The sequence below is a fragment of the Artibeus jamaicensis genome, unplaced genomic scaffold (genome assembly GCF_021234435.1).
Source record: "Artibeus jamaicensis isolate MK-2021 breed Jamaican fruit bat unplaced genomic scaffold, CSHL_Jam_final contig_685, whole genome shotgun sequence".
NCBI lineage: Eukaryota > Metazoa > Chordata > Mammalia > Chiroptera > Phyllostomidae > Artibeus > Artibeus jamaicensis.
In genome coordinates this window covers 15,281,766-15,305,854 of record NW_026521924.1, presented here as the reverse complement: position 1 = coordinate 15,305,854, position 24,089 = coordinate 15,281,766, and the positions used below count along the sequence as shown (strand labels likewise).

At 53.0% G+C, this 24,089-nt stretch overlaps 1 protein-coding gene across 3 annotated transcripts in view; it reads right to left on the bottom strand.

The window, feature by feature from the left end:
* Positions 1-22,681: 22,681 nt before the first annotated feature.
* HM13 (histocompatibility minor 13) overlaps positions 22,682-24,089 on the bottom strand; it is a 37,663-nt gene continuing 36,255 nt past the window's right edge. The window contains exons 12-13 of one of the 3 annotated variants that reach the window (XM_037143173.2): positions 23,913-24,059; positions 22,682-23,085 (exon numbers count right to left, since the gene is read on the bottom strand). In XM_037143173.2, the coding sequence (XP_036999068.2) occupies positions 22,986-23,085; positions 23,913-24,059 (247 nt within the window). In that variant the 3' untranslated portion in view covers positions 22,682-22,985. Of the gene's footprint in view, positions 23,086-23,856; positions 24,060-24,089 lie in introns of all 3 variants that reach the window. The other 2 variants (XR_005082196.2, XM_037143174.2) reach the window with 2 other exon arrangements.

The following is a 24,089-nucleotide window of genomic DNA, read 5'->3' as shown; positions in this document are numbered from 1 at the left end:
ATCCGTGAGACCAACTTCAAAGGAAAGGGACGTCAATTAATTAGCTGGACTCCCCATCCCCTTACCTCCCTAGGCTTGTTCAGCAATCCTCCAATGACTGGAAAGAAGGTTCTGCTGTGCAGAAGGGTTGCTAAAGAATTGAAAGGACAGTGACCAAGCAGAGGAAATTAGGATATTAATCCACTCTTGAGTGTTTATTAACTGACCGGGCGGTTCTTGCTGCAGTCAATTCCAGAACCACCTGCACACCTGGGCGTGAGGATGTCTTCCCAAGGATGTTCGCTGGGAGCTGTTTACAAGAGGGGAAGTTGAAATAACCTAAATATCCATCAACAGTGGCGTTAAAAGAGGAACGGAACATCAGTGCTGGGGGCCGGCCTGCAGCAGGGGAAGTATGCCTCTGAGAGATATCTAGATTCCGCTGTCCGTGGAGAAAGCCCCGACAGCCTGGGGGGGTTCAGGCAGGACCCCTTGTAGACTGCGCCCAAGTACCTGTGTATCTGGAAATGAATTTAAAACGGGGGAGAAAATTATGCTGTGGAAAGTTTCAAACACAATACTGTGTGATTCCTCACAGATGAAGTTCCAGAACAGGCACAGCTAATGAGCAGTGAAAGAAATCAGAATGCCGGTGCCTCTGGGAGGGGAGGGTGCCAGTTGCCAGGGAAGGGACGTGAGGGAACGTTCTGGAGTGATGGGAATGTTCCAGATCATGACGAGGTGTGGCCTACAAAGTGTATGACTTTGTCAAAACACACTGAATTACTTCACCGTGTTTAAATTGCACCTCAATAAAAAATATTAGAAAGAAGAAAAAAGAAGAAGAAAGAAGAAAAGAAGAAGAAAAAAAGAAGAAAAAAGAAGAAAGAAGAAAAGACATCAAATTACTAATATTGCCACCGTGAAGAGGAGTGAGAGGGGAAGGAGAACAGTGTGAAATTAGAATTTCACTATTATCTTCACATAGGTATTTGGTTTTTGTGTGGGTTTTCTTTTTAAGATTTTATTTATTTTTAGAGAAAAGGGGAAGGGAGGGAGGAAGAGAGGGAGAGAAAGATCCATGTGTGGTTGCCTCTGGTGAGCCCCATACCAGGAACCTGGCCTGCAACCCAGGCATGTGCCCTGATAGAGAATTGAACCAGCAACCCTTTGGTTCACAGGCCCACACTCAATCCACTGAGTCACGCCAGCCAGGGCTGATTTTTGGTTTTTTTCCCCCCTAGTGCTACTGAAGTATAATTAACATACACAAACTGCAAAGATTTAAAGTGTACAATGCCATAAATTTCAACATATATGAACCCAGGAATCATTGCCATGATCAAGAAAATTAACATATACTTCATGACCCCTAGAAGTTTTCTTCTGTCCTTCATAATTCTTCCCTGCTCTTCTACCCACTGCCCAGGGAACCAGTCATCTGTCTTTTATATAGTTTTCATGTGCTGGCATTTCATAGAAAGTACACTGTGTATACACACACACGCAGTACTCAGTACATACATATATAATGTATATACAGTACATACTCTTTATTGTAGCTATTTCAGCATAGCTTCCTTTTCTTTTAAAAAAGATTTTATTTACTTATTTTTAAAGAGAGGAGAAGGGAGGGAGAAAGGGGAGAGAAACATTGATGTATGAGAGAAACATTGATTGGTTGCTTCTCTGACTTGCTCCAACTGGGAACCAGCCTGCAACCTAGGCATGTGTCCTGACCAGGAATTGAACTGGAGACCTTCTGCTTTGCCAGACAAACACCCAATCAAACTGAGCCACACCTAACCAGGGCCAGCTTAGTTTCTTTAACCCAGCATAATTATTTTTAATATATTTTATTGATTATGCTATTAGAGTTGTCCCATTTTTTCTTTCCCTTTATTCCCCTCCACCCTGCACCTTCCCTCCCACCAGCATCCCTCCACCTTAGTTCATGTCCATGGGCCGTACATAGAAGTTCTTTGGCTTCTCCATTTCCCATACTATTCTTAATCTCCCCCTGTCTATTTTGTAGCTACCATTTATCAGCATCATTATTTTGAGATTCACCTACGTTCATTCCTTTCTTATCGTTTAGGAGTCATGAATGGATATACCACAGTGTTTACCCATTTGCTTTGATAGACGTCTGGGTTGTTTATAGTTTTTGGTTAGTACAAATAAAGCTGCTTTGAACCCTTGTATACAAGTGTTTATATGAATCTGTGCTTTCATTTCTCTTAGTTAAAAAACTTATTAGTGAAATGATTGGGTCACATAATAGGCATTTATTTAACTTTATAAGAAATTGCTCAACTCTTTTCCCAAGTGCTGTGTCTTTTCGCATTCCTATAAGCAGCACGGAGAGTCCGGGTCCTCCACGCCCTCTCTGACAGTTGATGTGGTCAGCCTTTTCCCGTCATTCTAATAGATGTGTGTGGTATCCCACTGTGGTTTTCAATTGTATTTTCTGAAGGACTAAAAAGCCAAGCATCTTTTTATGTGCTTATATGCCATCCACATCTCTTCTCTGGTAAAATGTCCTTCGCTTCTTTTGCTTATTAAAAAATTAATTTTAGATACTTGCAGATTCACACGCAGCTATAAGAAATAATAGAGAGAAACCCCTTATATCCTTCACCCAGTTTCCTTAATGGTAGCACCCTGCATAACTAAAGTGCAATATTACAGGAAGATCTCACGTGAAATTTGACGAGGTTGGCAGTCATCCGTTCGTGCATGTATTTAGTTCTGTGCAGTTTTATCCTGTTCAGGTTCCTGTGAGCACCGCCATGGTGAGGACACAGCACAGCCCCACCCCAAGGCTCCCACACATGCCCTTTGATTTGGTTGTTTTCTGTTCTTTTATCTTTTTTTGGGTCAAACTTGCTTTCTTTCTTTCTTTCCTTACTGAAGAGAGAGAGGAAGGGAGGAAGAGGGAGAAAGAAAGGGAGAGAAACATCGATGTGAGAGAGAAATGATCGGTTGCCTCTCATACGTACCCTGAATGGGGAACGAATCTCCAACCCGGGCATGTGCTCTGATTGGGAATTGAACAGGCGACCTTTTGGTTAGCAGGACGACATCCAACCCACTGAGCCACACCGGTGACTGTTTGCTTTCTTATCATTGACCTTTGAGAATCTTCTACATATTTTGAATACAAATCCTATATCAAATATATAATTACAAATATTTCTTCAGGTGTCTCATCTTTTCATCCTCTTTTATTATTCATTTACCTTTAGAGAGAGTGGAAGAGAGGGAGAAAGAGAGGGAGAGAAACCTCAGTGTGTGAGAGATTATGACCCAGCGGGCAACCCAGGCATGTGCTCTGATTGGGGGCCAAACTGGTGACCCTTAGGCTCCTAGGCTGGCGCCCAACCCACTGAGCCACACCACCAGGGCACATCTTTTCATCTTTTTATTGGCATCTTTCAAAGAGCAAACATTTTAAGTTTTGATGAAGTCTAACATCAGTTTTTAATTTTAGGAATTATGCTTTTCTTGTCATAAATCATGCTTTACTTGTCATTTTGTAGGAAATCTCGGCCTAATTCAAGAGCACAAAGATTTCCTCCTGTATTTTCCAGAAGTCTTATAGTTTTGGGTCTCTCATCCACTAGATACAGGTATTTACCACTAGATACAAGTAAATGTAGTGAATACGTTTTTAAACAGAAGTGTGTTTGTGCACTGCTTTGTGTAATAAAGTTCACCTCCTGCCCTGTCCGTCATGGCCGCGTTGCTTGGGCATTGTCCCGCACACCGAAAGGTCACCAGTTTGATTCCTGGTCAGGGCACATGCCTGGGTTGCCAGTTGCGTCCATCCCCAGTTGGGGCACTTGCAGAAAGAAGGCAACCGGTTTCTCTCTTCTGTTGATGTTTACCTCCCTCTCTTTCTCCCTTCCTTTCCCTCTCTCTAAAATAAAATTTTTAAAAAAATTTTAAAGCCAACTCCAGATGTTTAGCATTCCTCCCTCGGCCTGACTGCTGGCTGGGGTGAGGTGGAATGTCAAAGACACTTTGCAGGCAAATAGGAGAGAAAGTCAAGGGACAATTAGGACCCCCAATTAACAGTCATGTGCACCCACCTCCTGCCAGGTCCTGTGCCAGCTACATCAAGACCGTGTGATGAAGATTTCCTGCTAGGTGCCTTAGCAACGCAAGGAAAAGATGAGTTCTGCCTTGGAGGAAATCAGGCAGGCTTCCTAGAGGAGGCAACTTCTCCCCTGGGCGTTCTATGTGGGAAGGGCACAAGGGAAACAGCCTGAATGAAGATGTGGTGGGGGGGGGTGGCATATATCTGAACAAACATAAAACTTCGACACTTGGTGAAGAAGCAGTTGGCTGTGGGCTGGGGCCCAACAGCTCAGACTTGTCATTGTTATGCCTGGAGCAAGACCCTTCCCGTCTCTCGGCCTCCTCTTCCTCAGTGAAAAAATGATAGAAGCTCCTACCTCCTTAGATTACTGAGAGGAGTCAGCAAGGTTAGGGCCCCAAAGCATCTGTTATTGTCTTGACACACAGTAGATGCTTAATAAACAGTAGACAGGAAGTGTCTTTTCAATTTCAGGCCAGCCCCCAGGACCCATTTGGTTGCAGTTTTACTTCTGGGGGGGTTTAGAGAGCCATGAGAGACAAGCTTTCAGACCCCACAAAGTGTTTGCACTCCCCTCAAACTTCGCAGTGAAATAACGGCACCCCCTGTATACACACCCATCCAAGGCCTGTGGGAAAAAATTAGCTTTATTTCATTCCAGAAAGTGTTCAGTACTCCCAGTCATGGTTTTTATCTCTTACATTTTTAAGGCCTGACGAGGACTTTGAATAAAGACTGCCTGTATGTCTTGTTGCCAAATGGGCATTTTTCTGGGCCCCTCTTTAGTAGTGTGAATTGAGTGAGCTCTTGCCTCTCAGTCCTACCTACCAGGTGAGCTCAGGAAACAGACCCCTCTTTTGGTGGCCAGGAAGTTTGGAAGACTCATTAAATGAATTTACATGGTCCCAAACCAGGGCTCACGCTACAAGTCTCTTGGGAGGCCCTTTCCATACACCTGGTCCCATTTGATTTTCACAGCTGCGCCCTGGCGCTGGGAACAGCTGCATTATTATAATGCACCATTTCACAGATGGGAATACTGGGGCCCAGAGAGAAAAAGGGACCAGCTCTTGACACCTTCAAATCCTGGCCTTACCATAGACAAGCTGTGCCTCAGTTTCCTCATCTGAAAACTGAAGTTAATGCTTATTGCTCTTTGTCGCGGGGTTGTGCTCTCACAACCCCGCGAGCCGAGAGGTAACTGCAGCCCCGGGAGACAAATGGAAATATCTTCTCATTATTTCTCCGTCACCACATCACACCCTTCCTGCCTGTGAGGCCCCTCCTCTGGCCTCCAGGGCTCAAGGCCAAGGCTCCCATTTTCTAAGTACTCACTGCATGAGGCAGAGGTGCAGGTATTAAACTAAGACAGGTCGTAATATTTATGTTCCCTTTACAGTTGAGGCCACTGAACCCCAGAGCAGCTGAGTGACTTGCCTCAGATCGCACAGCTGGGATGTGGCATTGAACCTAGGTAGCCTGGCTCCTGAGGCAGTGACTGTTTGGGGCTGGAGGGCTTGTGCGCATGCGTTTACGCTGCCGAGTGCCTCTTTGTGGCAGCGTGCTCGTGTCCAGCACGTTCCCCACTGCCCCTCCCAGAGTCTTGGCCTTGCAGGCTGCAGGGCGGGCCTGCCCTGTGCCACGTGACCCGCTCTGGCCCTGGCCCTGCAGCTGCTCCCCAGATGTGCCCACAGCGTGGTCTTCCAGCCGCCAGGCCGGCGCCTCTGGGCTGGGACTGCCGGAGCTGCGGGGGAGAGACCTTTGGCTCTGGCTGTTCCCGCTTGCCCGCCCCCCTCAGCCCCTTGTAACAGGAGACCACAAGCGCCCCCCTCCACACTCTAGCCCAGAACTCTGCGCTCAGCCGACACTGCCTCTCTGCCCATCACACTGAGAATAAAATCCAAACCCCTCCCCAGCCGCAGCTCTGTCCACCACCACCAGCCCCACCTCCTGACCCTGCCTTTCTCTCACCGGCCCCGGGGTCTCCTTTCCTAAGCTAGCCGGGTCCTACCTCAGGGCCTTGGACTTTGCTGTTCCCTCTGCCCAGAACACTCGTCCAGATCTTCCCAGTCTTCAAGTCTCAGGTCAAATGCCACCTCCTCAGAGGCCTCCTCAGAACCTCCCCGGGCTATTCATTTTCTTTCCCAGCCCCCAATCTTAATTCTTTATAGGATTTATTAGCATCTGAAATGATACTTGTTTTCTTGGGGATTGTCCATCTTCCTCTACCCCATGCTCTCCCCAGGCTGTGAGCTCTAGGAGGGAAGGGACTGTGGCTCCTTCGGTCACTGCTGTGCCCCTAGAGCTGAGCACAGGGCCTGGTGCAGAGACGGCAAAGGACTTGTTCAAGGTCACAGGGTGCAGTACTTAGCATGGAGTGATATGTAGAGTAATATCTGTGGAATTAATGAATTGTTAACTTTTGGTCCTCAGTTGCCTCATGTGCAAAACGGGGACCAAATTTTACCTTAATCCACGGAGTTATAACATTTCAGTACTTTGCACGTAATAAGCATTCGGAAATGGGAACAGAACAGTTTCGCGTGCTTCCAAGGGGTCTCATTTTCTGCCCCCCTTACCCACAACGAGGAGGCTATATATGGGCACACAAGGGGGTGCTTCAAACTCTCTGTCCTTACGGGCTGTGAAGCCTCTGCCAAGTCCCTCACTTACTCTGGAGCTCAGTTCCCCCATCAGCAAAGTGGGGATGGTTGCTGGCCCTCTATCTTAAGGGTTTTCTCCTGGCTCCGGGGTCATTTTAGGGACTGTAGGGAGTTCAGGCCTCCATCTGTCTTTTGCTTCCCATTCTGTTTTCCAGAGAAGTCCCAGAACAGTGGACAGAGATGTTGGAGCCTGCCAGTCTGGTTCCTCCCTGGTTCCCCTGCAGATGGACGGTGTGGGGGGGGCCTTCCTGTGGCCTGATGAAGGACCACTGCTGCCCTGGGTCTCAGAGCCCAAAGGGAAGGACAGAAAAGGGGCCCAGGGCCCTGGCTGGTATGACTCAGTGGATTGAACACAGGCCTGTGAATCGACAGGTCCCCGGTTCCATTCCCTGTCAGGGCACATGCTTGGGTTGCAGGCCAGGTCCCCAGTGCGGGGCATGTGAGAGGCAACCACACATTGATGTTCCTTCCCTTCCCCTCTCTCTAGGAAATAAAACCTTGAAAGAAGGAAGGAAGGAAGGAAGGAAGGAAGGAAGGAAGGAAGGAAGGAAGGAAGGAAGGACTTATATATAACTTAGGGGCTCAGAGAAGTTTCTTCTTAGGTCACTCAGCACAGACCAAACCTGCAAGGACTTCACGCACCCACAAATGTACACACCTATACAACCAACACAATACATATATGTAAACAGACAACTGACAGCAACATCTCAACGCACACACACACACACCAGCAGAGCAGCCCGTCCACACACAGAGCACACGCACACACACAGCTCAGCAATACGGCATTACATACAACAGACACGCTGACATCAAGGCCCACAACGCAAACCCACATCTGCACGACTAACACACCAACAAAAACACAGAGACCGACATCTGACTGTCTCACCTAACAGAATCACACTAAGGCAACATCTCACAACAAACACAGACCCTACCCTGCACCACATACGCACCAAACGTAATACATACCGACTTCCCATGAGCGCTGCTCACCCCAGGATTCGGACACGTGCACCCACACCTTTAGAGAAAACAGCCAAACACGAACCAGCTTCCCCTCTGCAAGCCCTCCCCACAATGCACGCACCAACCAACACCACCTTTGCCAGCCCCGAGACCCCGTACTGCCTCCTACCACCACCCCACAACACACACACACACACACACACACACACACACACACACACACACAATTCAGAATCCTGCATAAACCCCAAGGACCCACTACTGCTCAGCCACACCCACCCGGATCCCAGGAACTCATGGCCAGAACGCAGGCCGAGCCCTGCCCAGGGCAGAGGTTGGGAGCTGGTCTGACTCTGGGTGCTGCACAGGCTGATGCCACAAGCCAGGAGTACCCCAAATCATGGCCCTCTGCAGGGCCTGACAGAGACCACCCCCGTGATGCAAGGCCCAGGCAGGACCACTGACATGGGATACTGGGCAAGAGGCCTCCTGGGGGGCTTTTGTGGTTTTTCCCTTATGCCCACGAGGGGGCTGGCAGCTCCTGAGGCCTCCCTCCCCTGCCTCCTGCCTAGTGCCCAGCCCAGCCCTCCTTGACTCACCTGCCTCCCTCACTTACACCTGGCTCCCCTTCCGCCCCGGGCCCGGAACAGGGAGGGGAACCAGCTGAGGGAGTGTCTCTCAGGGCCTGGCCAGCTCCCTGCCCACCTTGCAGGGCCCAGAGCAGTCCCACCCTCTCTGCTTTCCCCAATCTTAAGTACTCTGTCACCACGGGTGGCACCTCCAGCTGCACCCTTGCCTCAGGTCACAGGTGTGGCTGTATTTCTCACATACTATGACTCATGACAATCTCTTAAGTCTTTTTAAAAGTCTTATTATTTTTTTTTTTGCTGATGCAAAAGCAGAGCTGATCTGGTTAAAGGAAGTTGACAACTCAGAGACACTCAATGAAGAAAGAGACCTCTTTCCTAGGAGACAGGAGGGCAAGGTCGCCAGGAGAGCCAGAGAGCCCTGGGTTCTCCGACAGTCCACTGCTGATACGCCGTGTGAGCACAAGTCACTTCGCTTCCTTGTGTCTCAGTTTTCCCCTCTGTGAAGTGGGGAATGGTCTGAGTCCCCATCTCTATGAGGATGAAATGAGTAAAGTCACATAAGAAGCGTAGAACAGTGCCCAGCAAAGTCAGCATCGACTAGACACTAACGATCGTGATGCCGAGGATGACTTTGCCACCTCTCCTAGAGGTGAGCCCTGTGAAATAATCGGGTATGCGCTCCACCACTGAAAGCATTAAATACCAACCATTTATTCCTTAAACAGTTAGTGCACGTGTACTCTGTGCTAGGCACAGCAGTGACTGGACGAGAGAGCCGGGCGGTACATCCAAGCAGCCATGGTCAGTTGGGAGTAACCAAATGGGAATAAACCTCACTGGCCGGGTGGGTAGTCTCCGCGGGGGACTCAGGTGCTGCAATATGTGGGCTGCGGTCACCCCAAGGAGGCACTTTGTAGGAATTAGCAAGAAAAGCCCCTTATTTTGAGTAGATGAAATGTGCCTTCCGGGAGCATGGTCTGTAGCACCTTGTGCGAGCCACAGCATGCACAGTGGTCCTGAAAAATGGCCCTTGCCTGAGGAGTTCACAGTCAGATGGGGGAGACAGTCACTGTGGTGGAGAAGCACAAGGGGCTGTGAAAGGTGTGGTCTGAGGAGAGCCCCTGTCAGCTAAGGGGGGGTCAGGGAGGCCTTCCTGTAGGAGGAGGTGCTATCCCAGCTGAGATGAAAAAAACAGGAGAAAGAGCAAGGCTGAGGTTCCAGAGGCCCAGCACTGCACATCAGGAATGTACGCGGGACACAATGACCACATCAAACAAAACAAAACAAAACAAAACGTCAAAGTCCGAAAATATAAAACGTGGTGGGGATGTGGGAAAACAACTCTCCTCCCCTGCTGGTGAGTGTGAAAACTGTCACTCTCACTCGAGAGCTCAATGTGGCAACACTCAGTAAAAGTGAACCTCGGAACACCCTGTGATCCAGCAATTTCCTCCCACGGATATTCCCTGAACGTCCTGCCCAACGAGGCGCTGGAGACAAGGGCAAAAGGGCCGGCGCTGTGTCTGCCGCAGTGACAAGTCGGAAAGCAGCCACCTGTCCAACGACGGGCAGGGTAAGGAAATGGCAGGGAGCGGTACACAGCCCGGGTCAGGAACGACCTAGACCTGGACATGCGGCGCACAGAGAGGGACAACGCAGAATACATTTTTTAAGTGCAAATTCGAAAACGCAACGCGCCAACGACGCTAGTACATTTATGAGTAGTATACGTGTAAAAAAATGGCCTGTAGGAAAACATGCCTAAGCCACGATGCTAGTCGGGGTGCGAGAGGCAGCAGGTAGTCTTGGAGCGAAGGACGGCGGGGGGCGTTATCCGTAAAGTCTGGTTCTTTAGAGAACAGTTGCGGGGGAGCAGCCGCAGCCAACTGCCTCCGGCTGCAGCTCCGGGTGGCGGGGAGACGGTACTGGGAACACGGAACACTATTTTTCGGTCATTTCTACACGTCACAAGGTTAAAACCAGGCCAGCAACGAGAGAGGGGCATTTCCAGCGCGGCGAAAGGTCTCGGGGCCAGAGACGCGAGGGCGCGCCGGGGGCGGGGCGGCAGGAGGGCTCCCCAGCGGCGGCAGCGCGGGCCGCCCTTTGCCCGGGAAGCTCGGTTCTGAGTTCGGGCCCAGCCCGGTGGGGAGAGATCCCGCACCCGCGCTTTGTTCGGGGCGCGCGCCCCTGTGAAAGGCGTTCCGGGCCCTGGGCCCCTCCCCTCGGGGGCGCCCTGCGGCCGGACCCGCCGCGCGGGGCAGATGGGCGGCCCCGGCTTCCCGCGCCCGATCCGTGGGAACCGAGCCCGGCGGGCGGGGGCGGCGGCGCCGGAACCGCCCCGGGGAGCGGCGCGCAGATGGGGCGGGGGCCGCGGGAGCGGCAGATGGGTGCGAGGCCGGCCGGGGGCCCGGGGACAAAGGCTGCAGGCAGATGTTCGCGGCCAGATGTTCGCGGGGTGGGGAGCCTGGGAAAAGCCGGCCTGCCCTCCCGCCGCCGCCCTCCCCGGGTGGCCGGTGGGGGCGAGCCGGAGCGCGGTGCGGCCGGTGTGACCGCCGCCTGGGGCAACGGGGCAGCCGGGAGCTGGGCGCCGTCTGAGGGCGTCTGCGGTGGAAGCATTTCACCTGTGCCGCCCCGCACCCCCACCCAGCAGCCCCACCCGTCTTGCCCTGAAGTAGGTACCAGAAAGGCCTGGGGCGGTGCCCGAGCGTCCCCGCCCGGTGTGACCGCCTCGCCTCCCCGCACTCCACCTGTGCAAGTGCGGCGTTCCGCACCTGGAGGCGTCAGTTCACACGCCTGTCTGGGTCACCACCGGGGCGGCGGCGGCAGCGATGCGGGCCTATATTCACCAGGCACCAAGCAGAGCTTTAGGTCGTGCCCGTTTCACTCTCACGCGCCCACCCCCCGCCGCCACGCGGAAGGCGCTCCGAGGGGCACCTCGGGATGAGGATCGTTGAACAGGGAAGTCTCATAGGACAAGCGCCTTGGCGACAGTCACAGCACGTCTGTGGCAGAGCGCTAGGTTTGGCGACCAGGGTCCTCAAAGGCTTCCACGTGCCCCTCCCAGGGCTCCCTGCGCGCTAAGTGCTTTGCAGGCCTCGCTCCTTCACTCAGTCAGCTGGCTCTTGTGGGCTCTGGGCCTGCCCCGGGAGGTTAGCGTGGTCTGGACAGCCGAGTTTCTGTTCTGTAGCCCATATCTGGGGGAGCCAGGCACACAAAGAACAGGGCGAATGCAATATGTATTATTTCATGTGGTGACAAATATTATGGGTAAAAATCATGTAGTCAGGAAAGGGGAGGATAGGGAGGGCCAGAGTGGGGGTGGGTTGCAATTTCACATGGGGTTGGGGGAAGGTCAGCAAAACCTCCCTGAGAAGCTGATATGTCCGGTGAAGAACTTGGTCTCTCACTTCCTTCAGCTACTGGGGGGAAAGGCCCTAGGGCAGAAGTGTGTCCAGTGTGCCCGGTGTGTTCGAGGTCAGTGTGATTTCAGCTGCCTGAGCAAGGCCTAGGCTGCTGGGAAGCGAGGTCAGGGAGCTAGGGGCTGGGGGAAGGGCATGGCTGGGTCCCACAGGCCACAGTGGGGACTTCGGCTTTCACTCTGGGTGAGACAGGAGCCAGACGAGGGTCTGAGCAGAGGAGACTCATCGCGCTGAATCTCAAGAACCCTGATGGAGCAGCTGCAAGATTATTATCCCTACTGTACATGAGACACGGCCCTGCCATCTTGGGCCTTGAGTTTCTCCATTTGTAGAATAACAGTTCGTTTACATCAGTTTCTTAACTTGGGGGCTCCTGGGTGTGTTTCAGAGTGAGGTGAATTTGGTGCATTTTGGGGGGTGTTGGAGAAAGGATGAACAGCTTCTAATGCATGGCCAAAGGGGTCTGGGAGGAATAGAGGAAGTGTTCCTAGCAGCCTTGTCCATAAGAGCAACCAATCAGAAACAACCGGAACGTTCATGGAAAGGAGAGCGGCGAAATGAACGAAATACACCACGTGGCCCTGGGACAGACGTCTCGAGATGGCACTTCCGCTTTCCGTCAGGAATTTGATTCTGAGGATGCACTCGAATGTATGAGATGACGCCTGCTCAGGAAGAACAGCCAGTGGGAAAGGGCCTGTATGTCCATCACCGACTTGGGATTGGTTGGAGGAAGGCTGTTTTCTCGGGAACAGAATGCACGCAGGCCTGGAAGGGAACGGAAGCTCCCTGCCATCCTGATCTGCTACGGTCTCCAAGGTACATTGTTAAGTGAAAAACAACAACCCCAAAACCAGTTGCAGAGCGGTGTATGTAGGCTGCCGTCGCCCGTGTTTAATACAGAAGTAAACGGAAACGGAAAGAAGCTCATGTACGTGTTTGCTTGTGTCTGAACGGGACACTGAACACTGTGGCTGCCTCTAAAGTGGAAAACAGAAATGCTTGTACATTTTAGAGTTTGTTCTATGAGCATGCTTTGTCCGTCAAAATGGACTTAAATTGAAGTGGGAAGGGGAGAGGTCTGGACCCAGAGAAGTTCAAGGGAGAGTGCTGTGTCCCCAGGGTGTCCCCCCTCCGGAGACCCTATGGTTTAAGCAGTGGGAGAAACTCACCCAAACCCATGACTGGGTCCAAGAGTTGCTCACAGTCACGGCCACCTGGAGGTGTGACTGGGGCTGGCAGGTAGTCACTGACCCCAGGGCTCGGAGGCAAGAACATTTTTAGAATTTATTTATTTTTAAGATTTTATTTATTTATCTTTAGAAGGGAAAGGAAGGAGAGACGGAGAGAAACATCAGTGTGTGGTTGCCTCTCGTGCATGCCCTGCTGGGAACTGGCCTGCGACCCAGGCATGTGCCCTGACTGGGATTTGAACCGTGATCCTTTAGTTTGCAGGCCCACACTCAGTCCACTGAGCTACACCAGCTAAGGGCTTAGAATTTATTTATTTTTTTAACGGTTTTGAGATTATTATGATGTTGAAGATATAGATATATACATATGTCTTGTTACATTGAGATGTCATGTGTCATATGAGCCGCCCATTACAGATCACACTGTTCACCCAAATGATGAGTTGTGCACTTGTTGCCACAATCAATTTTAAAACATTTCATCACCCAAAAAAGAAATATCATACCTCTTCACAGTTACTCCCCATGTCCCCTAACACTCAGGCCCCAGCAGCCACTTTCTGTCTCTGTAGATTTCCCTGTTCTGGGCATTTCATATAAATGGAATTATGCAAAACATGGTCTTTTGTGACTGGCTTCTTTCACGTAGCATCATGTTTTCAAGGTTTCTTTAAAACTTATATGTTAAATGCTGAGAGACTTCAGTAAGCTGCGGTAGTGGTTATCTCCCGGGCTGGGTCGTGGGGTCGGGTTCAGACTGAAGGTAGACCCTCCCCTTTCTGTGGTCTGCACCTGTAGGGTTTGCTTTTTTGTAAACGCGTGTTCCTTGCGTTAACGCTGTAAAAAGGGACGATGTCTATTCATCATAGAACATTTGGAAATACAGATCAGCTCTGGACAAAAATTAAATAATCCTTATTTTTTCCCCTACATCCATAAATGCACAGGGAAAACCTCTGTTGGAATCTGGAGGCGGGGGCTGGATTTGAGCAGGCTGCAGGAGGCTAATGCACAGGGTGCAGCAGTGGCAGGGCGGGGGTCCTGTGATTTCCACTGCTGCATTTAAAGGGCAATGATCTGATTTTCTGCTACTTGCTGTGATTGGTAAATATTCTTCCTCCCAGACACCTGCTGTGAAGACCTCCCTCTGCCCCTTCCGCAGTCTCTGTGACTGATGACAAGGTGGACTTATGTCTTATTAGGGGAATCACTTACTTGTGAGCATATTGGTTCCTGGAGGGTATAAACCAAATGGGAAGGACCATTCAAGCATCACTCAGTTAAAGAGTCCGTACATAGGAAGAGTCTGAAATCTGCCAGGGCGCCAGGCCGGCATATAGTAGGTGCTGTGGGCCTCCGTGTCTCCTACTGTAAATGGGATCCCAGCAGTGCCACCCACAGGGTGTGGTTGGGGGCGCACTCTGACAAGGATGTGAATTGCTCCACCCTCTCCCGTCTGGTATGAAACAGTGGTGATCACGAGTTTGTCATTGACCTCACTCTCCAGATGACTGCCGTCTGAAGCTCCTTGAGCCTGTCACTTACCACGGTTCCCACTGGAATTCTCCCAGCCTCACTGTGGCTCACAGACCGTCACCTCCATTTTGCAGATGAGGAAACTGAGGCTGCAGACCCCTGCGGGTGGTCACGGAGTCCAGGACAAGGGCACTCTCACTGTCTGACTCCCAGGACCAGGGTGCAAGTGGGGCTGGGGGCTGGGAGGAAGGAGCTCTTTTCTTCCGCCCTCCCTCCCTTCTCTGGGAAAATCCAACAGGTGGTGGGGCCAAGGAGCTGGGGGCCATTGTGCGCTGGCCTGGGAGGGTCGGGGGGCCCAGTGTGTGTCTGGGAGAAGATGGATGCCTTCATTACCATGTGAATCCTGGGAAACTGCCGCTGGGGCTGGGTGGTGGGTGGGCGTGGGCCGAGGGGGCCTGGACCACACAGCGGCTGGGACGGGGGTCCCCATGGAATCCTGAGGGGCCCATTAAAAAAACCAGATAATGGGATTTTCCTCTTGTTTAATTTCTTATTTTAGTCCATCTCCATCCTGTGGGGCTTAAAAGAGACACAGACTGAAAACAAAAAGATTTTTTTTAAAGGAAGAAAAAACCCTTTTTTCTCCTCTCAGTTGCAACTTTCCCACCGATTGCTCTGAATATTTGGGCCTGAACAGTTCAAGTCCGAGCCTTTCCCACCAGGCGCACAAACCAACATCTCCGGGGCATTTCCCAGCGCTGTTCACTGACTGCCTTTTTCATTTGTGTAAAATACGTCCCAGGTAAATCCAGGGTGATTGGCAAATAGTTGCTGAAGTTGCTGAGCCAGTTGGGAGAAACAAGTTTTAGATTTGAAAGCACAAAGGTGTCATCAGTTTGGCTGGAGCAGAAAGGACTGGCCAGCGTTTGCAGAGGAAGCAGGCAGTGGAGGGAGTAAGAGAAACCTAAAGAACAACAATAACCAGCAGCTAGTGCAGACGCAAAGGGGCCACATAGCAAAGCGGACAAGCTCAGGGGAGGCCTGTGCAATGGCCTCACAAACTCAGAGACCCGAAGTCACTATGTAGCATGGTCTGAAATTGAAAACTTTCTAACTCAAAGCGGGTCATGGGTCATGTCGGGCAGTCCCGCCCCAGGCTAGAGTCTTCCCTGACAAAATCAATCTTCACCTTAACCGAGGCTGTCTATTGTCTATCGTCTGAAAACCTGCCTTTGGAATGTCAAAATTCCTGGTTCTGGATCCCCCAAAGCACAGGCACCACGCCAGAGGGAGACCACAGATCCTCTCTTCATTACTGTTATGGTGTGAGTTGTGGACTGTTAACTCTCCTGTACCCACCTGGGTAAAAAAGCGAAGTGTCTTATCATTTTGCTTTTTATCCAATCCCAGAGGTTCCCCCCTCGAGTTGCCTTCTCCCACCTCCCTAATCTATCACCCGTGGGTTTCATGTAACCCACTTATATCTTCTGATTGTAATGCGTATGATAAGGTGCAAAACTGCCTTTTTCTGGCACGTGTTCTCACTCCGTTGAGGTTTTGCTTCCTGGCAACTGTTGTCAGTTTGGCACAAATAAACTCATAAAAGTTCTTACAGGTTTGGACAATTCTTACGTTGACACTAGGTTACCCCCATTTTACAGATGAGAAAAATGGAGGCTGTAAGTTAGTTGGTTAAGGCCACCCAGCAAGAGAATGGCGGAGTCGGAACCTCAAGCCCTGCTCCTCTAACTCTGGAGTCTGTGCTTGATCTGCAGTTTCTCCACGAGGCCAGAAGAGCGGAAGACACAGGGAGGCCCACGGAGATACCGAGACTGGGGAGTGACTCAGGCAGAGGGGAGCAGGGACCGCAGAACGAGACCTGGGACACACAGACTCACACACGATCACACACACACACGCATGGGCAGAAAGTCAAACAGCACACAGCCGCCAGCTCTATAAGCAAAGCCTGCCCCCCAAACCCTTCACAAACCCTCACACTCCCACAGTCACACAAAGTCTTCCTCTCTCGCGCATGCACCAGTGCGGGCACTTGCTCACAGATGTTCTCTCAAACACACACACTTAACATACCAACATAGATCCAGGCACGTAAGCACATGTTCACAAATGCGACCAGGGAGAAACACATTGACTCTCTCAAGTAAGATTTCAACACCTTCACACTTACCCGCACACTTGTACAAACCCACACTTAATCCTCACAAGAACACACTCTCTCACACACAACTACACATGCTTCACAGCCAGCCTCTCAACCAGGAAGGACCTGGGTCAAGCAGAAAGGGGCTCGGCTCCCTCCAGGCAACCCCACACCTTGGCAGCTGGCGTTCCAACCCAGGCCCCCTGGCTTTTCTCTCTTCCCCACCCCCACCATCTGTGACACGTGTCTCTGATGTGCCTTCAGCTTCCCTCCCCCACTTCAGGGCCCAGCTGGACCCCAGAGTGGCCTGAGAGCAGGTGGGCAGCCAGCTCTTAGCAGCAAAGTGTGTGTGTGTGTGTGTGTGTGTGTGTGTGTGTGTGTGGTGGGGTGCCTGCTGGGAACAGGCACGTGGAGGCCTTGAATGCTGCACCAAAGGGCTGGGCCTTATCTGGGTCCCCCCCACCAGGGCTGGTCCCAGGCAGGCACACGGTTCAGCCATCACAGCTTTGGGGAGAGCAGGGCGAAGAGGAGAGGAAGACATGGCCTGTCACAGACTCTGGGGGGCCACCTGCCTCGCCTAGTCTGCTGTCTGGGCATCAGAGGAGATGACAACTGACCAAAATTGGAACCGCAGGTTGTTGACTGCAGAAGTAAAATTGATATCAAAATAATATGCACCAATGTGAGTTCCATCGAAAACATGCAATTGGTGCAGGAAAATGTCTGAAGTTTATGTTAAATTATGAACAGCAGTAATCTCTGGGTGGCAGGGGTATGTTGTTTCATTTTCCCATTTTGGAAAACACATATTCTAATTTTTTACAAGGCACAGATGCAGTTTCTAGATAATCAAAAGTTTTTATAAATGAGTCTTTAATGATGTGAAAAATGACAAGGGGCTGGTGGCCTCGTGTGAGCCCAGAGCCGGGGAAGGCGCTCGATTACTGTGCGGACAGATCCCCTCTCTGCATCTTCATTCCTTCATCTGGACAACGGAGACTTACGTGGCGAGTGACGTGTTAGGGAAGTAAAGCAGGTAAACACTTGTACTGGTGCGTGGCGCATAGTAAATGCTCAGTAACGGTGGCTGCTGTTACTAGTTGTCCATGAAGTTTTCTGCTGACACTTTCCAGTACAGATTGGATACTTCCAGTGTACCTGCAGGGGTGGGTGTGCATGAGCCCCCTAGGCTGGCTCATGTGCAGGTTCACGGGCGTACAGGTCTGCGTGTGCATATGTGTGCCTCGTACACACGGAAGTCTTTATGTTGCACGAGGCAGGTTGTATTTGCGTGGGGGCATCAGGCACAAGCGCGTGCAAACGATCCCGGGCACTTGGCACTGAGACAACACCCTGGGTGGGAGAAGCGTCGTTCTCGGTTCTCTGCCCCAGCACTCTCACCGCCCTGCTTCCCTTCAGCTCAGCACTGCTGGGAATTTAGACTTCTTCCTGGCCCCCGACTAGACCCAGGGACCTTGAGGGGCCATAGGGCATTTTTAAGGAGGTCAGTGGTATGGGTTAAACACCTCCAAGGAAGAGGCAGTTGGTGAGTCAAGTTGGGGCACCGGGGTTGTGGCCCTGCCATGCGGCTGAGGGGCATCTGGGCCCACCCTGTCCACCTCTCTCGTCCATCCACCCCCTGGCCCTGGCCTTTCCACTTCTCAGAGCATCACCCTCAGGGGTCTGGAGCCTCATCCCTGGCTTCCTGGTCTCCATTTCTAATGCTTGGACAGGACTGTGTCTCTCCTCTGCCCAGAATCCTTCCTTGGCTTCCCACTGCCTGCAGGACAAAGCCCAAGTTCCTTGTCTGGCCTGTGGGGTCCGCTCGCCTTTCCTCATCGCTGTGGCTTCCCCCTCTACTCAGACTGGGATCCCTCCTGGAGGCAGGGATGAAGAGCGAGGGACGCAAGTGAGCGTCTCTCTTCACCCCTGTTTATATGTGATCTGGAGTCCAGCGAATCTGCATTCAGATCTCAGCTTTGCCATTTCCTAGCTCTTCGGGACGCTGGGCGGGTTTCAGACCCTCTGAGTGTTATATGCCTCCTTGGCCAGATAGAGATAAGTTAGTATTTCTTTTTGCTATGGCTGGATTCATTTTTATTTTCAATTGTATTTGTTTTTAAAAGTTATGTTCACCTGGCTCAAAAGGCTAATAATATAAAATATACAAAAGATTACATAATACAGCGAAAATTTCCTCTCATGATACCCCATTCCCTTGTATCTTCCTTGGCCTCAAAGTTACTCTTTTTTAAAAAACTTTTTCCATATTATTATTTACTTATCTTTAGAGGGGAAGTAGAAAGAGAGGGAGAGAAACATCAGTGTGTGGTTGCCTCTCACATGGTCCCCACTGGGGACTGGGCCTGCAACCCCGGCATGTGCCCTCACTGGGAATCAAACCGTGATTCTCTGGTTCGCAGGCTGGCACTCAATCCACTGAGCTACATCAGCCAGGCCAAAGTGACTCTTTTTAAACACCTGGTAGACTCTTCCGTGTCACCTGTGTGTTCTCCTTGGACATTCTGTCAGCCCTCACAGCCATCTACCCGGGACCGGGGGAAACAGCTCAGAGACAAGAAGCCACTTGGCCCGAAGTAGTCGACCCAACATAATGTGACAGTGTCCATTTACGTAGTGCCTACTCTGTCCCAGGTCCCCAGGACTGTCCCAGACCTGGGATATTCAACAGATCCTGCGCGCCCTCATCCTCTGGGCACTCGGCTGGGTGCTGGAGACGGCGCCACTTTCCGGGTCGGAAAAGCAAGCAACGGGAGGGGAAAAACCGCCTTGAAGTCACAGAGTGATAACCAGCCCCGTTTTACGGGCGGGGAAACTGGGGCACCGAAAAGAGAAGTGACTCGCCCAAGGAAACCCGTCCGGTAGAGACAGAGGCTAGACTGCGAGGCTCCGACCGGGGGCTCGGCTTCCGCAAGCCGCCGCACGCCACTCCCCCGGGGGCGTGTCCAGCCCCGGCCCCGCCCCCGGCCGCGATCCAGGGCCGCCGTTTCCTGCCTGCGTCGCTGGGCGGGCGGCCGGCCCATCTGGCGGCCCCCGTGGCGGGGTGCGGGGAGGTGGCCCAGACTCGCTGGAGCCAGGCGCCGGCCGGGCCCCCTTGCCCGCCTGCAGAGCCCAGGTGTGGCCGCGGCAGGGGAGGGGGTGTGCCTTCCTTCCCGCTCGGCCCTTCCTGACGCACCCGGGCAGGATGCAGCCGCCTCCCGCCCCTCTGCCTCCGCCTCCCACGGCACAGCCCGGAGTCGTGGAGGGAATCCGAGCTCTGGGGGAGCGGGACTGGCTGGAAGCCTCAGGCCCAGCCTGCCTCCTGTATCCGCTCTTTGTGAGACCCTGGTCAAACCTTGCTCGTTTTGAGGGGGGCTCAGTTTTCTCATTCGTGCAAGGACAGCTGGACTCTTGACCACCAGGCTCTGGCCTTGCCCCTCAGGGACCCCAGGCAGGACTGGGGGGTGGGGGGGGCAGAGGCAGGTATTCTGCCTTAGGTCTTGACATTATTCATTCACTCACCCATTTCTAGTTAGTCTCCCCATCACAACTCAGCCCTGGAGGGCAGGCGGTTGGTTGGCTTGTGTTCCCCGCTGTGCCCATTGACTGCATGATGCCCAGTGCATACCTGGGGCGGGGTGGGGGGGCTGACAGGGCATCTCAAGGCTTCACTCCCACCCCACAAAGCTGGAGCCTTGTTTGGAAGGGAGGTTCTTACCCATTTCACAGCTGAGGAAACAAGAGTGGGCAGGCCTATTCCAGTCCCCCAGTGGCAGCCAGCCCTGCTGTCAGACTGACTTGCTTCTCCAACGTGGCCACCAAGAAATGGAACCCGGAATCCAGTATCCTCACATGTCAAACAGCACCTCTGATGAACATCACGGTCTGGGAAGCCAGGCACCCTGGACTCAAGTCCCCTCCAGGAACTTAGGTCTCCGTTTCACTTTCCTCCATCTGTAAAAATGATGGTACCTACTTCGCAGGGTTGTTTTAACAGTAAGATTTCTGAAACACACAGCATAATGCTAGACATATGGTAAGTACACATGAAACAGCATGTGCACTGGGGCTGTCAACAGGGCTGGTCTTCCCCCTGGCAGTCCCCTCCCACCCACTGTAATTAAGGGAGAATGAGGCTGCAGAGACTCAGGCCTCAGGGACAGAACTTGGGGGTTTTGGAGCAGTTTCCCAAGAACCCACCCCCACCCTGGGGTGAGGCTGGAACCAGGCCCACCCAGGGCCCAGCCCAGAAACCCACCCCCGCCTCTCGGGCGTGCAGGCCCAATCCGTGCCCGGCCTGGTGCCATTTTTCCATGGGACTCTGGCGGTGGCGGTTCACATCTGGAGTCTAGACTCGGAGGCTCTGCGGGCCGGGCCTACCGCCCGGGATGGGCCACCGCGGCCCGCTGTTTGCTCAGCTGAAGCTGGTTAATTGGAATTAGAGTGGCCTCTGCGGTGCTGGCTGGCCGGGCGGGCCCTGGATGGCCGCTGCCGAGGTCTGTGGAACATCTGGCCCGGCCAGGACGGTCATTAGGTGGCAGGCGCCCGGCGCCACTGCCACCTCAGCCTCCGCCGGGGGCCGGTGATGACTCAATGAGGCCTTTGTGGACCCTGGGCCGCAGAGCCAACCACACTGTGTGCCTGGGCTGCCTGCCTCATCTGCTGCCCTCAGAGGGGCCTTGTTCCAGGACCACACGGCCTTCCCTCTGGAGGCAGTGAGTGGGAGAGATCCGAGAAGCCCCTGAAAGGAACCCACGCCCTCCATCCAGCCAAGAGGAGCCTCTAACACTTCCTACCCTTTCTTTCCTTCCCAGAGAATCCTAGGCCCAGAGAAGCTGGATGGCTGGCTCAAAGGTACCCAGCACACCAGCCACAGTGACTCAGGCCCAGGAAGTGGAAAGGGGTTGCACAGTCCTCAGGGAGCTTTGGGAGTTGGTTTGGATCGCACGAGGCCAAGTCCATGCCTATGGGCCGGCTGCATCAACCCTCTCATTTGTACCATGGGGCTCCTATTATCATCCAAGCCTATGACTGTGAGAACCAAGGGACATCCTCTGAGGTGCGTGGTACATGTAACAGCTCAATACCCAGCGAGGTTATTTCAACACTTCCGATTCTCTGCTCATCTTCGTCTTTTAGGCACCTCTGAACTGTCTGGAAGTCACTGTTATCTTCAGCCTTTGAACCTGAAGCTTGGTTATGGGAGTGCCCTGGGCTGGGAGTTGAAGGACTGAGTCTCGGTCCTGTTTGCAACCCTCTCTTGTCTATTTCTCCGCCCAGTCACCCTACACCAGGCAGGTGCACAAGGGCTGTGCCCGCTCTTCACTGGGGGTTCCCCTGCAGGCCAGGGCTGCTGTCTTCCGCAAACCTTGGGCCTCGATGGCCTCTCAGAAGTACTGGCCCACTCCCTCCCCACCTCAGTGTCTCCAGTGGCCCAGGCCCTTGTGCTGTGACCAGCATTGTCCCGAGGCAGGCAGGAGGAAGGAGATGGCTACTAGGCTCAGGACCCTTTTGGCCTTGCCGTAGTCGTTTCTGGAAGAACCTTGGGAATGACAGCAACACGGTCTCAACCTCTAGGGTGAAAGAGTCCAGGTGCCCTCCAGCTGAAGACATGTTGACAATGGGACCAAGGGAGGCTGACTCCTGCCAACCCGGGAATAAAATCAAAACTCTTCCCTGGGACCATTAAGCCCTACCCATTCCTCTAGCTTTACAGGAACTGATCCCTTTGCTGGGTGAGGTCAATGGTTTGGTACCAACCCCTCATCATTCTTGATGAGGTGGATGGAGAGGTGCCACATCCAGCACCTGTCCAGCACTTGCTGCCCCCTGGTGTTGTGAAGAAGACTGGATGGCTGGTGGGAGAGGACTCGTGAGCCCCCTCTGCTGGCCTGGTCTTCCTTAGGGTGCTGAGCTGGCACAATGGCCAGGCACGGGGTGAGCATCCAGAACACAGAGGCCCAGAGGTCTCGGCCTCCTCCTGGGTTTTGATAGTCCAGTCCCCAGGAAGGGGCTTACAGGGAAGTTTTTTTTGGGGGGGGGGCTGGGCAGTGAGAGCTAGTAGGCCCAGTGTGAGATGCTGGGTGCACAGAATCCAGAACCCCTCTGGGAGCACAACAGTTTGCCTGGGCACGGGATGAGTTTTTAATATGAGGCAAAGTCAGTCCACAATACAAAAATCTAAAAATCAGACCCACTGTTCCCACCTGGAACCTGCGGCAGTGGGGGAAGTGGGGGGCTTCCTTTGCCTTCAGGTGGTGGGGAGGGGCAGAGGAAGGCCAGAGAAAGGCCACAGGGCCCGGCAGCAGGGTCCCCGGCCCTCCCTCGAGTTGCCAGGCCTCTGGCGCCCTCTGCCTGCGCGAGCCTGTGCTGGTCTGTCCCTGCCCGCCTCGTGCGGCCCTCCGCGGGTCAGGCAGTGGCCATATCATTTATCCTTCTTCTCCTGCCCCTTTGATGGTGAGGCCTCTGTTCCTTCTTTGGATTCTGTCGCGGCTGCTGAATCCTTAGTATTTGACTCCTCATAACTGACAAAAAACACACACACACAAAACACAAAACAATAAAAATGACACATTTAGAGGAGCAGAACAGCAAGATCCTCGTGCCCCACTAACCATCCCACTGTCCCAGGAAAACCCCTGGGCTCACAAGGAATGTCAGCACCTGCTGTACCACCCAGCCTCCTCCAGGGTTTGTCCCCGCCCCACTGTGCACCCTCCTGAGACAGGCGGCTCTGCCTTCCCAGGGCCCTGTGGTGCCCAGTGATGCCAAGGGCAGTGCACACGGAGGAGAGGTTGGGCTTTGGCTTCTTGACTCTTCTGCTTGAGACAGTGGGGAACTGAAGGGGCAGCCGGGACAAGGCTGCGGGAGGGGGTTGCTCTACCAGCAAGTGGCAAGGCGCCACCTCGAAGGCGGACACCCTGGCTCAACTCTTATTCTGGGCTCCACTTATTGAGCAACTGAGTTCATGCCAAGGACAATACCCATATTTCCTCACCAGATCGGCCACGTGAGGCAGAATGCACCCACTTAGAGATGAAGAAAGAGAGACTTTGAAAGAAGAAAGTGACTTGCCCAAGATTATACATGTACAGCTAGTAACAGTCTCTGCTGCTCTATGACAAGGGCCGTTGACACCCTCTCTCTCCTGAGAGCCCCACATTATCGGTGAGGACGCTGAGCTCTGGGCTGCCCTGCTCCCCGGCCTGTCTCATGGTCGTGGAGGAGCTGCCCTTGCAGCTTGCCCCCGGCTACGGTCCCTACCCCGTTCGCTGGAGCTGGGGTGTCTGCCCTACCTTGGGCCCCGGGGCAGTGGGGGGAAGCGGGCAGGTGGGCACCCGCCGGGCATTACATGGCGCTGGGGTTCTGCGGGCGCCGGCGGCGAGGGCCGGCTAGCTTCTGCTGCATGGAGTCGGCCAGGCTGGCGGGGGAGCCCGAGACTGTGGGGAAGTGGGTGAGCCTCGGGGTATGAGGCAGGATTTCCGCGGAGGACTCGTAGCTGTGAGACAGACAGAGACACAGAAAAAAG